At 33.1% G+C, this 18,944-nt stretch overlaps 1 protein-coding gene across 4 annotated transcripts in view; it reads right to left on the bottom strand.

The window, feature by feature from the left end:
• FBXW7 (F-box and WD repeat domain containing 7) overlaps positions 1-18,944 on the bottom strand; it is a 232,628-nt gene that overhangs the window by 20,908 nt on the left and 192,776 nt on the right. For 3 of the 4 annotated variants that reach the window (XM_059373793.1, XM_059373802.1, XM_059373788.1), the window contains 2 exons: positions 9,391-9,473; positions 6,236-6,377 (listed from right to left, as the gene is read on the bottom strand). In XM_059373793.1, the coding sequence (XP_059229776.1) occupies positions 6,236-6,377; positions 9,391-9,473 (225 nt within the window). Of the gene's footprint in view, positions 1-6,235; positions 6,378-9,390; positions 9,474-11,908; positions 12,321-18,944 lie in introns of those variants that run through there. The other variant, XM_059373812.1, reaches the window with a different exon arrangement.

Below are 18,944 nucleotides of genomic sequence, written 5' to 3' on the forward strand. Positions count from 1 at the left end.
CAACAAATTTAAGTCTTTTTTTTTTTTTTTTAAGATTTTATTTAACAATTTAAAAGTCTTAAACTTCAAAATATATCAGAATCTGACCATTAACTACATTCATCTAGTTTCTTTTATTTCTCACCTGGATTATTCCTATAACCTCTTACTCAATCTCTCAGCTTCCCACCTTTGCCCTCCTCATTCTGTTCTCCACAAAACAGTGATATTCTACTTAAAACCCTCTAGTGGCTTCCCACTTCAAAGCAAAAACCAAAATCTTTAGGTTGGCCTATACAAGGTTCTAATTTCCTACTCCTACCCCTCTTGTTTCCTCCCTTTAGCCATAAACACAACAAGCATTCTCTGCTCCAGAGCCTTTTCACGTGCTACTCCTGCAACATTCTTGCCCTTGATATCCACATGGCTTGCTTCCTTCCTTCCTTCTGAGACCTGTTCTAGACAACCTTTCTAAAATTGCAAACCAGTTCCAACACTCCCCTCCCCATTCCACTCCCCTTCTGACTATAAGTTCAGGGTTTGGGTCTGTCTTGTTTACTACTATGTCCCAAATCCAAAGTAGAACCTAGCACCTGACAGCAGCTCAGTAATGATTTGCTGAATAAATAAATGAATCCCCAAAGAATCAGGAAATACCACACCACCACAATCTCAAAATTCTCTCCAGAAAGTATTTCTAGTATTTATATTTGACAATATTACTAGAACTTACTTGTTTAGTCTGGTTCCAAGACTGGTTCCAAATGCTGTATACATACATGATTTACCAGCAAAAAGTATATATTAACTTGAAAACCTAGCATTTAATGACTATATTAAAACAAGTAACAACAACCCACACAAACCTTTAATGAGGAATAGTGGAAAGAGCACTGAATTGGGGCTCAGAAAACCCAACTTCTGGAGAACATACTGCCACTAATTAGATTACAGTTTAACCTCTGTGGGCCTTAGTTTCTTTATCTGCAAAAGTGCTGCGTAATTCTGATAATGTTTTTATTTCTGTTCTAAAAAACAGTTGTCCTGGATAAAAGCATCTACCTTTGGTTTTTCATAGTAAAGTTATCTGAGAACATATTTAAGGGGATAGGAAAAACATTCCAAATTCGAAGAGGATCAAGAGAAACAAAGCTTGCTTTGTGGACAAAATTGCAAATGCAAACTTGAAAATTCTCCATGTAAGTGCTATTTTATTTCAGATAATTAGAAAATACAGGTAGGAGCAAAGAATATAAGGAGCACTGAACTGTAATCAGAAGCTTGGGTTTCACCAGTAAATTCACTATGCAACCATATGAAAGTCCCTTAATTAATCTCAGAGACCCCACCTGTTTAATAAGGGGCTTGGTCAAGGCTTTGGCCACTCCCCAAATGCTGGTTGGGGAGTGTTAAAGATCAGAGTCCTATGACTCGCCATTAGAGAATCTGATTCAGAAGTCAAGGTGGGGCTGAGGACATTTTATGTTTTAAATAAACAACTCATCCAGTACTGATGCAAGTGATTAATAAACCAGTAGTGGTTACTACTTTGGACTATCCCTATAACCCATTCACACAAACATTTTATGACTTTGGGCAGTACTGTGCCTGAATTTCACATAGTCAAGAACTCAGTTCTTAAGACTTTTTAAAACTCTTCCTCATACAAGGTTTCTTGCTCATACTGCCTCAAATACAATTGCAAAGTAATACTAAATTCATTTTTTTTGCATTATCCTGTTTTAATATTTTGTTGACCAGCAAATAAAAAAGACCAAAATAAAATAAGCTAGAGAATATGTACAATTTCTAAGCGTTAACATGAAACTTAATTAAATCTTTCAAGAGAGTATTTTTATTTTACTTTTAATTTCAAAGCACATGAGTATTTTTTCTACTTTATCATTTAAAAAATATTTTGGGTGCAAGTATTTTCAAAGTACTTTCACAGTTTTAATGCAATGCAAATTTGTTTTGATTAAAATAATGTTAATAATGTTAAGCTAGTAACATTTGTATGAAGCTGTTTTTAAAAGCCCCTTTTTATTTTTTTATTGTTTTTTTTTTATAAAAGATTTTATTTATTTATTTGACAGAGAGAGAGATCACAAATAGGTAGAGAGACAGACAGAGAGAGAGATGAGGAGAAGCAGGCTCCCTGCTGAGCAGAGAGCCCTATGTGGGACTTGATCCCAGGCCCCTGGGATCATGACCTGAGCCGAAGGTAGAGGCTTAACCCACTGAGCCACCCAGGCGCCCCTAAAAGCCCCTTTTTAGACCTCAGAAAAACTAAGGCTTGCAAAGTCTATTTCTTGACCAAGAGAGGAAACTAATATTTATTGAATCTCCACTATCCTTCCAAATGTAGCTTTAAGTACATTTATATGTTGTCTCCTGTTTGACAACTTTTTAGTGTAATACCTGTTTTACGGAGGATTAAAATAAGGCAAGAGTGGTTATATAATACCAACAAAATTCCCTAGTATTAGGAGGCAAAGCTAAAATTTTTACTAAGATCTTTTTCTTCTAAGTCATATGTGTTTCTCATAATAGGATACCTCTAAATATAAATTTCAACATAAGATAATGCTAATGTTATTGGTGCCTTTACTTACTCTAAAATTTTCAAGTAACAAACCCATATATTAACACCCAAATGCACAAGCAAACAAATGACTAATCCTCTGCCCTGAAATGAACAACCTGAACATCAATCTGGCTGCCAAAAAAAGCAGAATCAATGCCTACTAAATATTTCAACAGTACAAAATTTCTGTTTTTTTGTTTTGTTTTGAATTTCCACTTCTATATTGCAGCGGTATTTTGTTTCAACTTCCCATTATCCAAAACGGCGTATCATTTATTCTCATTCAATTTATAAATTGAGTACAGAGTACTTTGTCAGAATAGATGGAGCTAGACCAAAACAATGCTGTATCACTGCCTTAGGAGCAATAGCAGAACAGTAAGGGGACAAGTGCTCCCATTTTGCTTGTTATGCAATGGAAAAGTCCTCATTAAATACCCCCACAGCACTTCTGTAGAAATCATGCCAGTTTAATTATCCCTCAACATAGCACATAGGTCAACTCATGACTCCCTCACTTTACTATGAAATTATATCTCTCTACATGTTAGGCATGAAAGCATTGTAAGCTCTGAGGCAGGTGATTCAACTTTAGTTCCTTTGGTGCCAGCCCTGAAAATAAAGGGCAATGCCCAACAATGAGGCCCTGGGTCACAGATGGATATAGTACTCAAAGGATTAAGGTCCTGATATACCTGTCTAGTTGGCCTTTTGTTGTTAGTAGATTTCTTTGCTGCAGAATATTTACCTGAAAAAATACATATAGTACTACACCTGCAGGGATAATTCTACCTATTATTCCTATTAGCTAAGAACAAGTTGTCTTCACTGCATCTACTTGTCACATGAAAAGCAATCAAATGGGTTTTTAAAACAGAACAAAAGCTAATCTAATATTCTTTAGTTTAATGAATCTTAGTAATTCTAAGAAATAATTTTTTTTAAACAAAAACATTTCTGAAGATAGAATGTTTCTAAAAAATCTATGGTCTCTCAGACTTGAGACACAGAGTATATGGGAACATGTGGACATTTCATCAAGAAAAGTATGAGTCAGGGGTGCCTGAATGGCTCAGTTGGTTAAGCATCTGCTTTCAGCTCAGGTCATGATCCAAGGTCCTGGGGTCAAGCCCTTCATCAGACTCCCTGCTTGATGGAAAGCCTGTTTCTTCTTTTCCCTCTGCCATTGCCACTTCTTGTGCTCTCTCTTGCTCTCAAATAAATAAATAAATAAATAAAATCTTTGGGGGGAAAAAAAAGAAAAGAAAGAAAAAGCATGAGCTAGCTAAATAGGCAAGCATTATACAAAGACCTTCCTAAAATATCCTCACTGCAAAATAAAGCACAAAGGGTCCTGGAATCAAGCCTTGAGTCTGAGTCTAGGTTCCCTGCTCAGCAAGGGGCCTGACTTTGACTCTCCCTCTGCCCCTCTCCTGCGCATGCTCTAAATAAAGTCTTTAAAAAATGCTATGAAATCAGCTTCTGCATTACTCTCAAGTGCTGTGCTGCTCTCACTGTATGCATGTGCAAGCATGACAACACACATCTACATTTCCATCTCCTTGGCTTAATCAAAGATGATAAAAATCTTTAAAGTATTTCTTTAAAAGTGTGAATGTCTGAGTCCTATTTTAACCTCTTACTGATGGATAAATTTCGTATCAAAAGGATATGGTAAAAACAAACAAACAAACAAACAAAACTTTAAATTGAGTGCATGCATAGAAAAAAATTAATTAAAAGTTTTTAAAAATCAGGAACCTAAGGCAAAGGAACTAGGAGGAGGAGAGGGAATTATCCTTGGGGAAAGGTAAGTTTAGTCATTTTGTAACTATGAAAACAGAAAAAAAATTCTTTGTAATTTTAGTTGTTCATAACATCACAATAAGAATAATACACAAACTTTCATTCCTCTAACCCACAGATTCTCAGTCTCACACTGGTGACATTTTGGGCCCAAGAACAGTTTGCTACAAGAGACTGTCCTTTACATTGCCCCTACCCACTAGATGCCGGCAGTGTCCTGCCCTCCACCCCATCAGTTGTAATAACCAGAAATGTTTCCACAGAGGGAAAAATCTGCCCCCTGTTGAGAACCACTGCTCTAACCTTTCAGTTACCAACTGAAAAAAAAGGTTACCTTAGTTTCTCTGAAATCACCTGAAGGGCAGAAAACAATTTTAAAAACCCATTTAAAAGCAACATTGATTCAAGTGAGTTTTCTAGCTATAGAAGAAAAAGATTAGGACATTTATTTAGTTTTTGCCCAGGAATTTAATATATAAGGATTTACACAATGGACACCTTAAAAATCTGAAATACCAAATAAAGTATCTTCTTTTTCCCTTATGCATTTTTATTCCCTTATACATTCATAAAATACCACCAATCAAGCAGCTGGAGGTAAGAAAATATACTCATTTTTACATTAGTGCCATCTAATATCAGAGATAGCTTCACTTTACATAATTTATATTATTTAGTATTTACAAAGAATAAGCAAATGCTTAATCTAGGTCAACAATTTTGCTAAATACTTGATTTATATGCATTATCTCATTGGAAGAAGAAACAAATTAATTTACTATCACTATCATGAGTTCTAAAATTCCTAACAGAGGTTTGGTTGTAACCAATCTTCGCGGTAAACTTTCATAGACTTTATATGCCAGTAAAATACAGTAATCAGAAGTTTAACACAATAAGCCACACACAAGCATGGCACAGATGAAAAGAAGCTGTATCAACTCTTGAACACTACTAGGGTAACAGTGATGGGTAAGTCACCACCTGTGACTACTAATTAGCAGAGTTCCTACATTACTCCTAAAAGTCTAATTTCCAAGCACTACATTTTATTTATTTTTAAAAACATTTATTTATTTGAGAAAGTGTGTCTGTGCACACATGAGTGATGGGAGGGGCCAAGGGAGAAGGAGACAGAATCCTCAAGCAGACTCCCTGCTGAGCATGGAGACTGACAAGGTGCCCAATCCCAGGCCCTGAGATCATGAGCTGAGCGGAAACCAAGGATTGGCTGCTTAACGAACTGAGCCACTTGGGCAACCCCCAAGCAATAAATTTTAGAAAACAAGTACATTCAGCAACCCCAGAAACCCAAACATAAAGGAGAAAAGGAAGGAAAGTCTTATTATCTAAAAAGCAGTAAAAAATGCAAATGCACACTAATACAAAACAAGCACTGGATTCTCTCAGTTGATAAACTTAAAAATTAAAATGAGCTCCCTTATTTTCAATAGCATTTTTTATTGACAAACACTTCACATAACATAAAACTCACCATTTAAAATGTACACTTAAATGATTTCCAGCGCACACCTATCTTGCTGGGCAACCATCATCACTAATGACTCCAGAATAGTTCCATCACCCCCAAAAGAGATCCTGTACTTAATAGCAGTACCGATCTCATTGCAACTACTAGTCTATGTTCTGTCTTTATGGATTTGCCTGTTCTGGATATTTCATGTAAATATAATAATGCAATATGTGGCCTTTCGTGTCTGGCTTCTTTCACTTAACATAATGCTTTCAAGGTTCATCCATAGTGTAGCATGTAACAGTTCCTTTTCATGGCTGATGAATAAATCCCTTATTTTTTGCAGCAATTAAGTGAAGCATTTCAAGTACTGTGTTTAGACATGTCACCTGAAACATTTTCAGCCATTCCTGGAGGCCTGTAGGTGGTTGGACAGATGTAATTCGGCGTCGTTGTTGCCCTTGGCCATTGGCTGCTCTCAGGTCTCCAAAAGTTGTTGGTGTTGCTGAACATGGTACAAGTCCAGTGGTACTACAAAAAAAAAAAAAAAAAAAAAAAAAAAGAAAAAGAAAGAAAGAAAGAAAGAAACCCACAAGAGAGGAAACAAAGATAGGCATTTATTAACAATAATGGGCTTTAATTTAATAAGAATATGATCTGGCATATTTCGAACATCAATAAAATCATTACTTTTATTTGCTTATTCCCAGAGAGCAAGAATACACAAAATCTAGTCTGCTATTCTTAGAGTAGGTTTCCTGCCTCCTACGTAGCCACCTGTTATTATCCCAACCAAATGACAGAATCTCTATGGCAAAACTGCAACTTGTTGATACATATAAATACATAAAATACATATAAATAATAATGTATCCTTAGAAGATACAGTTCCCACCTCTCTTATGACCACTCCTTAGTGACTTAATTAAAGGAAAGTTTAAGTTTTCCTAATAAAAAGACCTATAAAGCTTATTAATGTTTTTAAAAATTCATACATAGAAGCAGTATACTCAAATACTTTGGACATTTCACTAGATATGTTCTAAATTATTTATAATATTTATTTCTCTCCAACTTCCCACTGTTGTTCATAAAGCTTAGCCTAGATGACATTTGACAGGAACAAGCCTTGATTAGACATAGATTTACTCAAAACAGTTAAATATTGAAAACTTACTATGTTATATGTAAAAATAAATAAAATGAGATGATCTAAATACTTTAATAATTTAAACTCTGAGACATTAAAGAAAAAAAACCCTGAAATTGAATTCTGCCACTAGTAAAATGAAAGAGTTAAGACTAGATGATCTATCTCTAAATCTGTCCAACTTTCCTAAAAATGACTAATAGCAGAACAAATATAGTTATAACCAAGTTATTAATATCTTAAGCTTTACTTTCTAATTTCAATAATATTTAAATCATTTAATCTTCAGGTAAATACGGAGTATCTCTATTTTAGAAACATTTGGAAAAAAGTGTAGGAAGATTCATAATTACATTTGTAAAATAATCTTCAATATGAGCTATGATAATAAAGTGTTTTAAATCCAAAGAACATACAAATTGTATCCTAATAGCTCAGAATTTGGCCCTGATAAGTTACTAATGAAACAACTCCCCAATTCTTTACTATCCAACATATCTCATTATTTTGTTAAAAAAAATCTATCTTAGTAATCAGATTTTACAGAAAAATCTACAGATCTTTCCACATTTAAATTTTTTAACATTATCCATCTATGATAATCTCTAAAATACAACAATTAAATCTATCTTCCTGTCTATCAAATTTCAAAGGTAAGCTCATTTTCATCTCCAAAATGAAACACAATGTGATCATAACTTAAATTTTCTAATAAAGTAGATGGAAAATCAGTTTCATTCTTATTATTAGAAAATCTGTCAAAAAAAATTTAAAAACACCAAACATACACTGACAAAGTCTCCAAAAAGACATCAAAACCAATATGCTATTTGGTTTGCTTTGATAGGATTATGTTAAAAGTGTTAAAAGGCTGAAAACAGAACTTGCACCTTTTTAGGTGCTTTCTCAATATACAAAATAAGCAACTAAAGGCAAAATTTTATTAAAATGTGTTCTCTAGTAAAAATTCAGTATTTATTTACAAGTGGCCTTAAAAACAACTGAAAATTTTAATACCTTTGTCCCGGTATCAGCCATATTAATAAAAGGCCAAAATGATACGGCTGACTGGAATCTACACATTAAAAATAGCACATTTTTAACATTAAACTCAACTTTCTCATCTAAGAAATACTTATCAAGACTAGAAGAAAAAAGCAAAAATGAAGTGAAGAGTTTCACTTGTCTCTCTTATCACTCCACACCCTCTGGTGGAGGTGCCCAAACACAATGAAACTGTCAAAAGGCAAAGGGCAAGTAAGAGAGAGGGGGACGGGACAAGCCAACATGGGGAAATCACACAGAAAGCATTTCTTGAATAAACAGGAGATAGTTTTATTTTTTTCTTTGTATCATGTCTGCATTTTTTGTATATAAAACTAATTATTATGATTTCTACATTTCACAGAAGAGCATTTGAAAAAAATCTGTCTACAATTGAATGAAATAAAAATATAAACTCTTTGGGGAAAAAAAGAGATGCAATCTCTAACAATGCCCAATCACAGAAACTTAAGTCTGAGGAGTGTTAATTTTTGCATCTTATATAATAATAAGCATAACTTTAAACCAAAATATTTAGGGGAAAAAATGTCACCATCACGAAGTTCTTATTGCTTCTAGCTCTAACTTTTATTAAGTAATTTGAAGTGACAATTATCCAAAGAAAAGCAAAAAAAGCTCTGAAGATACTTTTGTCATTTAAATTTTAAAAAACCACATTCTGAATGACATCCAAAGCCATTTTTAATTGGCTGGGTAATAGATATTGTGCTTAAGTTAGCCTAATTAGCATGAGAGAGGGTAAAGTTTTATATTGATGCAAAATCCAAAAATGATGGAAGGTGCACAAAACAAGACTACAGTTGTATGTAGTTGTTATGGAAACTATTTTACTGTTGTGGAAATGTATGTGTTAAAAACATAAGATCTACCAAGCAAATAAAAGGGGATTTCTAACACAGTAAGATTTATTTAGTAACTGTGAGGTTTATTTCCCTGCTAATAAATGTAACTTCAACTTTGCATATATAAATATCTATCCTAGAATAGCTGTTGCTATAGTAACAAGATATATTTGCTCATATTCACATTTTAGAATTTACTTTTCAGAATTCCTTAAAATTTGTGATTTAAAAATTTTGTTCATAACAGAAATTCCGCTTGTGTCTTATTTCAAAGTATTAGTAAAAAAACACAGGCTATAGTGATAGTCATTCTTCTTACTTAAAATTATGTATTTCTCGATTTTTAGTGATCTCAAAATGTGTTGAGTCAACAGTACTAGTGACATTATAATTCTTTGAGAATAAACTGAAAGAAATGTTTTTGGAATCATCACCTCTTTAAAGAAACAAAAATCATGAGAGAATCAATTATTATACTTAATATTACCTTGTATATTCTGAGACTTTGCATGGTTTCTTTCCCAAAGAAAAAGAGCGGACCTCAGAACCATGGTCTAATTTTCTTTTCATCTATAAGGTAAAGCAAATGAGACAGATTTAAGAAAAAAATCACCTGTCCCAACTATCAAATCTTAACATTTGCACTGGCAATAGTGAAAAAAATTCTTAAATTTTCATATGCCTAAATTTTCATTATTTAGGCATAGTTAATGTATGTAGAAAATAAATACTTCATGGTTTCTTCTACTAGTTCTACTTTGTTTTACTCTTTAAAGATTAGAAAGGTGAATTTCCCCCTCTCCAATATTTTATCCAGAAGAATAGCATATGCTGATTTAAAAATTGATATTCATCATACATATTCCTTGAGAGTGATATGCCTTTCACATTTTCCAGTTTAAGAAACAACATGGGGGAAAATGTCATGTTAATACACATATTACAGAACCATATTTACCATGTCTCTCTTATTGATCATCATTTTCCTTTAAAAACATATTTTCAAGACAAAAGGGACAACAAAATTCAAAATTTCAAAACCTGAATGGAAGTAACAGTAATTGAATTTAAAACACACAGGTTATTACAAAAGTGTAAAGTGAACGATGTAAATAAAACGATCTTGAAAAGTAAGTATATAAGGCAAAAGCAATGAATATGGGTAATGAGGGGAGTAAAAAAGTAAATCTACAACAGGAGAGAAGTGTGGAGTTGGTATAATAAAGGTGGGAAAAAAGCCATCAATTGATATTTACAGAGAATATAACTTCACTGACAGATGCTCACTCAGGACAAAATATTCTAACTTGAAAAGCAACAAGAAGATTTTAAAAGAATGAGTTAAATATCTTCGTAAGGTATATCCAACATCTACAGCTTTTAAGTATTATGCTATGTATGTGTAATACTGTAAATACATTCAGAATTACATTTTGTCAACATCAAAATTGAAATATTTATTTTTTATATTTCACCATCCGTTAACTGAGGTCATCTAACTATAGATCTGTTATAAAACTAGAAAATAAGATCGGTTAAGATTCAACTTTTTCTACTTCAACAACCCCCTCAAGATTTGTGTCCTCTAATTAATTACTGTACCATTGAAAATTATGGGGGGGGGGAGACCCAATGCATGATAGACAGCTATCCTCATTTTTTAATAATAAGGTGAAAACCCTTGCTTTGCAGCAGACTTCTTTTCTTACCTACTGCCTCACCTGGGAACATCATAACACAGCATGCTACATTATAAATACTAAAAATTACCAACGAGACTCAAAAAATTTTTGAACCATACTCTGGATAATAAAGACTATGTTTTTATCATCATGAAAAAGTCTTCCAAAATACAGGGACCATCTTATGGTATCAGGGGCTACAGTAAGGGTACAACAAGCTCATCCACAATTTTTACCTTAGTTCAAGAAATACCTACTGGAAAGAAATGGAATTGGTCTTACTTCAACCCTTCGGAAGTTTCTGTACTCATTACATTGTTTTAAAGTGATTTCTCTCAAAAACAATTATTTTCTTTCTCCAAATGGTTTTAGTAAAAAGGAAAAATAAATATATAAGCTTTATTATATAGATAGCCACGTGCTTCCATGTATATAAATTATAGACACGTACACATACACGCAAATGTATCTATCAGGAAGGTCAGTCAGTACAGATCACCTTAAAAATCTAGTTTTTTCCATAACTTCCACAGATTCTTATTTTCAAAATTAACACGAGAAACTTTGATATTCATTCTAATTAAGTTGTAATACTGGCTTTCAGAACTTCCCTGGGTATCTTGTAAATACACATTGGTGCAAATGGTATTTGCCACCAAAAGCAAACTTTATTTCCATCTTAGAAACCCTTCAATGAATAAAAATGCCCAAAAGACATATTAAGGGAACCATTTAGAAAGGATTTTTTATCTTCAGAATATATTACTAAATAAAGACTTTCTGTAGGACTACAGAAGTCTCTTAAATATTATATTGTTTACTGAAAATCCTGACTTTAGAACCAAAAATTAATTCTGCAATTTTTAAGGGGCATAGAAAGTAAATACGACCTTTTAAAATATAAGTTCTAAATATTCTAGTGATTCTAGACTTTAAAAGAGTCAGCTAAAGAAAAAAGAAAAGAAATATATATGTATATAAGGTATAGAAAAATTAAAGGCAGAAGATTCACTAAAAGCTAACTAAGGGTAGAGTATTTCCAGGTCAGCATTTAACGGAGCCACATTTCCAAAGTCTAAATATATTTTTAGTGAAAAATTTCCAGATAAAATATTCATTTTACTTTAAATTTAAAGCTGTTTACAGCTTACGTTGTCTTTGCATTATTTGCTTACATTCACGTTATAAAACAGAATACCAGCCATCCAGCCACCCACCAAAATTAGAGGATACTGCAGCCATCTCTGATGATACAGATTTTCCTTCTCAGGCAGGCACACACACACACAATCACACAACACAGAAAGAAAACAGATTACTTACTTTGTAAAAAATCATTTTTAGTGTGCCGTAGAAACCCATATTTTCTGTATTTTTCCCCTTCAGTGATTCTGTGCCCCCGTGTGTCCGGCTGCTTGGCAGTCTCTGACAATATAAACCTTTTTCAGGTAGGTATGTCACAGATTCTAATGTGGACATGCTCAGGCACGTCAGAAAGGGAAGATTAGGGAGCAGAACCGGCAACAAAACTCCACAGTAAAGGCAAATGCAGCTCAGTATCAAACAGCTTCTCGGGACACACATACATACATGCAGCTTGACTGAGAAGAACTCGAGGGAATAATGAGAGAGAACCGAGAAGATTATTGGAGGAGACTATGCCCTGTCAAAGCCTTGACTGAACAGATTCCTCCCTCAGCAGCAGAGGGATCAGATTACATCTTCCCTTGAACACAGAATGGTGCAGTCCAGGATTCAGCAATGCAGACTGCACATCAATTATATGGTGATCCGCTCCAGGGAACCCGTAAGCACACAACGCACTGAACAGAGGGAGGATGTGGGCAGCGAATGAGACCGCCCCCACACAACAACCCCCTTCCCCTTGCGAACTTTCAGGAGATTATTTTGTATTTTGGAAAACCTGCATTTCGGCAGAGTTTTAAATGGCAAGCCTTCTTTCTACAAATAAGTGCTTTCAGAAACATTCTGAAAATGGAATATATTTTCCATACAGTCTTCCCAACAGAAGCAAAGCAGGCTATTTCCACTAACTGTTATCCTATTGCAGTCCTGGCACAGACTGATCACATTTTTCAAGTAGCTTAGATGATAGAAAATGAGCAATCCCAAAGGGAAAAATTAAATAGTCTTTGGGGGGATTTACAATAAAGTAGACCAGTTTGGAGCACACAACATTTGCAGAAATTATGTAATAAGTTATATTTCAACTTGCGTATTTCTTATATTAACATTTAATGAAAATATTCCCTATGTTTTTCCATTTCACTCATTTAAAAACATATCAAAATTACCACACACTTCATCAATTCTTAGTAATCATGACAATTTATTTTTAGGACTATCAGGTTGGTATTAAGTGTATAAAGTTTGGCCAAAAGGTTCCATTTCTCCAAAGAAGCAAAAACTGGGCTCATTGGAGAGTCTTAACCTTATTTGTGAATTAAATCTTGAGTAAACAAGCAGCACTGGACTTATACCTCCAAAATTATTTTGAGAGGAAGGTAGATTGCTATCCTTAAAAAGGCATTTTACATAATAATAAAAAAATACCAAAGTTTGCCTGAAGGCAACCTTTTTCTCAGAACAACTACTTCACAAATCTAGATATTTTATCTCGCAACTTGCTACACAACTAGCTTCAGAGGCAATTATAAGATTTCTTGGACTAGAAAGACCCATTATTAAGGGTCTAGTTAATTAACTCCTACCCTCCCCATTAGCATTCTTCATTACAAGTAAACTGTGTGCCTATAGTTATTTAAGTACTTAAAAAGTTTGCTCAGAAAAAAAGAAATACTATTTGGACTTACTACAGATTACTACTCTCTGCTATGGTTAACGAATGACTTTCATTAGGTAAATGATTTTAAATGCTGTATAAAGTAGTTATCATAATTTTAAAAATAAATATGTTTACCTTTATAACTAAGACATTAAGTCAGTGTAATGTCTTTTACTTTAAAACATAAATGAAATAAGATAATCTAAAATTTTATGAAAATTTATACCTTGGATCTTCTGGAAATTACATTCTCTGTATAATCTTTCTAAAAAATCTGACTCTTAAATTCTTACCCTCAGAAACCGTATGTACATGTATCCAGCAAAAAGTTAGTTTTCTAAATAAACAATAAGCTTATTTCAAAGGAAAGTTCTTTTTAGAAAAAAAAAAAAATCCAACTGTTAGGAATGGACCCATAAACCCTTTTGTTAGAAGATTCAGAGAACTCAAAGATTTAAAAAATAATAATAATGCAAAGTTTAAAAAAAAAAGTAATTTCCCATTCACCACCTGCCTCAATTCTGGGCTTTATCAAGAAACTAATTATAAAATGAACACCTGAAATTTTCTCTAAAATTTTGCAGTGGTAACTAGCTTATTAGAGGACAATGTAGATCTTGACTTCAATTGAAATCATGTCCTCTCTCTAAATGAAGTAACTTTTCCAAATTAAGTCCACTCAATTGAGGACAAAGACAAACTTTAATAAACCATGGTCACTCTAAAAATCTAGGGTATTTAAAGAAGAAGATAACTTAATTTTGTATATTCAAAGGAATGTTCTTTTGGTTACAAAGTTCCTTTTATGGGATGAAGTTATGGGAAAACCTGATGCTCACAAATGTATATTTTTATGTAGGTATATATATTCATGTTTTATTTTTGAATAGGCAAAATATTTACATGATTCAAACTGGAAATGATAATCAAAAAGTATATACTGAAAAGACTTTCTACCACCTGACATCCCCATCTTCTGTGAGTCCCATTTGATAATAATCTCTATTAGTTTGTCCTTTAAGTGAGAATGTGTATGTTTATAAGTACTCATGAAGACTTTATTTTCCCAAATATTTCAACATTGTTTACAATGTTAATTTGAACTGTGAAGAATTTGGCAAGCAAAACTAGTCAACCAAACTTCTAACCAGATTTCAAAAAACTGAATAAAAATAATTTTCAATATTCTCTGAAGTACTATTAACCAAAGTTGTGATCTATTAATTTCATCATAATCTATACATGAACAAAGCAAATGAAACCATTCTCCATTCCTATTTCTGAGAGTCTTGGCTAAAATACAGATGTTTAAAACTTTATTCAAAGATTTAAGTTTTTTAGTAGTACTAATGAAAAGGCCTTTCTGTATGTTAGCTATAGCTATCTCTTTTTTGTCCTTGGGGTACTCAGAAGCATTTCAAAATTGATATCAGTCCATAATCTATGTCAATAAGTTTCAGGGAAAAAAGTATTTTACGCTCTATGCTCGAATGTTAACTATAAGTTCAATGAAAAAAAAATCAGATAGTCAACTATTATAGTTAGACAATACCTGTGTTTGTCACTCAAATTTTTAGAATCACTATCTCAATGTATTAAGTATATTTTCAATATAATAAAGTACATTTTCATATAATTTTAGCTAAGCAATAAATTTCCCATCCTATAAGCCTTACGGGAATCTATTAGTAAGGGGAGTGACTGCTAATTCAGACCCAATGCTCACCTCTATCACAACTCCGTTCAACTAGATACATGAGAAGAATGGCGGTTACTTAAGAAACAAAGAAAGATATGAAGATATACTGCCCCAGAGTCTAGGACTCTGGGAAATAAGGCAGTAGAATGATTAACCTGTGAACTAGCATAAAAGAAATGGCCCCTCTGAAAAATTAGTTGGGATGACTAAGTTTTTAGAAGGGCATGTTGTAGTTATGGGCATAAACCAAAACTAATCTACATGTGAATAGTGAGAAAAATATAAATAGTAAAGCAGTCTTCACTGAATCATGTATCTTCAGAGATGTATCTTTATACATGGTGTCAACAGGGGAAGCAGTAATAATTTTCCCACCTTGACTCTGAATTCATTATTTCCATTTTAAATAATTATTTTATTATTATGCTTATCATACCTCATTGTTATTGATTTAATACATCTTTTTCCACTACCATCTACTCCAAGAAGATTCCCATCTTATTCTAAGCCACAGTAGAAAAATGATACATAATAAATAATGTTTTTGAATAACTGGACATATTAGCTAACAGTAGCAACCATATAAGCAAAAGTAGCAACCATGGCATCATTTATCTAAAGCATAAATATGTTATAGTTAGTACTAAAAAGTTTATCTATTGTATTAGAATTGATATTATAATATTATTGGTTCTTTTCATTATCTTGCTAACATTTTCTTTTAAGTAGGCTTCACACCCAGCACAGAGCCCAAGGTGGGGCTTGAACTCACAACCCGGAAATCAAGACCTGAGCTGAGATCAAGAGAAGGATGCTTAACTGACTGAACCACTCAGGTACCCTTATATTGCTAATATTTAAAGACTTACTTTCATTTTATAATAAAAGAATGTGTTTATAGTCTTATGTCAGTGATTTTATTATTATCACAACAACATTCTTTACTCTGATATTACACTAGAAAAACTACCTACCATAATTAGCTGTCTTGCCCCAGCATAGAATATAGATTAGAGACAGCTCAAAACTTCAACATCAAAGAAAGGAATGTCAAGCATGCTAAGGCTGGAAAAACTTTTTAAAATCTCACTAACCCACTGTCATTAACTTTCTGGGATGTGAGTTCTTTTTATTTTATTTTTTTAAGATTTTATTTATTTATTTGAGAGAGAGAGAGAAAGCACAGAGGGAGAGTAAGAGGGAGAAGCAGACTCCCCACTGAGCAGGGAGCAATGCATTGGGACTTGGTCCCAGGACCCTGGGATCATGACCTGAGCTGAAGGCAGAGGCTCAACTGAATGAGCCACCCAGGCGCCCCTGGGATATGAGTTATTAAAAGGTTCACAACTGAAATTGAAAAGTTAATAGCCTATCCTATCACAGGTATTATGAATTAAAATAGCATGTATGCCCAGCATCTACATTTTCCCTAGGCAAGCAGGTGGCAGTATTGATCAATGAGCTATTTCCCACTCTTAACTCATTAATTAAGCATTTATTTAGCATCTAGGATTTGTCAGGCACAAGACAGTATATAATTAAGAAAAACTTTTTTTTTCATCCATTGAATTTATGACACAGAATAGGGTCATCTATACACATCTGACTTTTAGAACTCAAACTGAATTAGTTTCTTGAGAATATGTAAAATAAAACAAGGGGAGCCAGATTTAGTTTGAAATTACCATCCAGGTAAACAAATACAGAGATATTACTGTATTAGAAAAAAAATCACAAACTATATATAACTTTAAAATAAAGTTATATATAACTTTATATAAAGTTATATATAACTTGTTTTGGTAGGGGGGTACTGCTTATAATAATAATATACAAAATCCTAACCTCAGTAAATCAAAATGAAAATCACAACACAGCTCAGACTGGTTTGAAGAATTTTTAAGATAATTATAATTGTAGGAGTAGTACTTTCATAAATTTTTCTTTTTCTTGAAGCTTAAGGTATTTATAACTGTATTTATAAAAATGTAATTCATAAAGATTTGATACAAATAAACTGTAACATTAACTTAAAAACATTAAGAATTTTTTCATCCCTTCTAATTAGACCAATTAGTTGTCAGGTAAACATATGCATATGTACACACACACACACACACACACACACACACGTAGAGTTTGATACAATAATGTAAGTTGATTTTTATTTATCCTAGACACAGAAGAAAACAACGAAGATGGAAGTTTTGCTTGTTTGCTCTTCTGAAATTCATATTGTTATAGAGTTATCAGACTTAATACATGTACCAAAACATTCCTTACAATACTTCTGTAAAGACAAGTAACACCTGCAATAATTTGACAAAGTTAGTAAGTCACTCCAGAATACATCCTGATTTATTTAGAAATCAATTAATCTTTATATCGCATGCTTCAAATCCAAAAAAACTCTCAGTAAGCATCTCAAATTCATATGTGAACATTTCCTCTCAAAATTTTATTATAAATTTTTTATAGCAATTCCCTCAATAAAGTAAGGAAAATACAAAAATAAGGTTGACTTCAAGAAAAATGAAGCAGCAAATATGACCCAGGAAAGAAGTTACACATGAAGAATGAAATCAACTTTCCATCAATATAAGACCCTATTTACGCCAGTACTTTCTTTATCCAGTTCTGTATTTATTGGGGATGATTTCAGAAAATTTTTCTATAGGTGTGGTATATCAATCTTACATTTTGTACTAAAATAACCTTTGAGGCACCTGGGTAGCCTAGGCTTCAGCCTCTGCCTTCAGCTCAGGTCGTGGTCTTGGGGTCCTGGGATAGAGCCCTGCATCCAGCTCTCTACTCAGTGGGGAGCCTGCTTCTCCCCCACTCTTTGCCTGCCTCTCTGCCTACTTGTGATCTCTGTGTCAAATAAATAAATAAAATCTTTTAAAAAAGTAAAGTAAAATAAAACAACCTTCCACTTTAAGGTGTGTTTAAAATTCTGGAATTAATTTATTACATTAGTCATGACTTAATTTAGTCATGACCAAAAAGTTCTGAAAAAAGGACTAAAGGCTAAGAAGTAAAAAAAAAAAGTCATATGTACTGGATCAATAACAAAAAAAAATTAATATCAGGAAGCCATACGTTTAGAACTAAAAGGGAACTTGGAAGTCATCTAATCTAATTCCCCTTCATTTGTGAAATGAAGATAAGCTTTGGAATTGGAGAAACTTGAATTTAAATACCAGATTTGCCATTATTAGAGTGCAACACTGGTAGGGGTTATTTGACCTTTATGAGATCTGGTTTTTGTAATGGTAATTACCATCTACTTAACCAACCTAACCCACAGTCATTGTGAGGACCTAGGAGATGCCCAGAGTATAACAGATATCCTATAAAATAATAGCTGTTATTAACAGGAGAGAAAAGTGAGGTAGAGAATTAAGTGCCTTGCTTAAAGTTATGTAGCTGTATTAGAACCTTAGACCTTGGTCCCAAGTTCACTACTTTTAACTGATTTCTATTAGATATGTGACAGCTCAAGTTAAGCTAAAAAAAAAAAAAAAAAATCAGACATTGCTAAAGAGGGGAAAAAATTACATTTTGCAAACAGCAATTACATATGCAAACTATAACTAAATCTTGGTTATTCAGTTCATGGAATAATTATCTGGGTCCATATGACTATGCTTCTGCTACATGTGAGAAATCTGAAGCAAAGACATGGTAGCGATTGAGGAAAAGGTGACAGAACCTGAAAGATTTAATTTAAAAATAATTACGAAATAACCACCTATATCCCAATATCTGTAAAATCCTACTGAGGACAAATAAAAACATTACAGTAATAACCTTTCTCTCCCCAAGATACTTAAAATCCAGCTTGTAAGACAAGA

Source organism: Mustela nigripes, chromosome 1 (genome assembly GCF_022355385.1).
Source record: "Mustela nigripes isolate SB6536 chromosome 1, MUSNIG.SB6536, whole genome shotgun sequence".
NCBI classification, from domain to species: Eukaryota; Metazoa; Chordata; class Mammalia; order Carnivora; family Mustelidae; genus Mustela; species Mustela nigripes.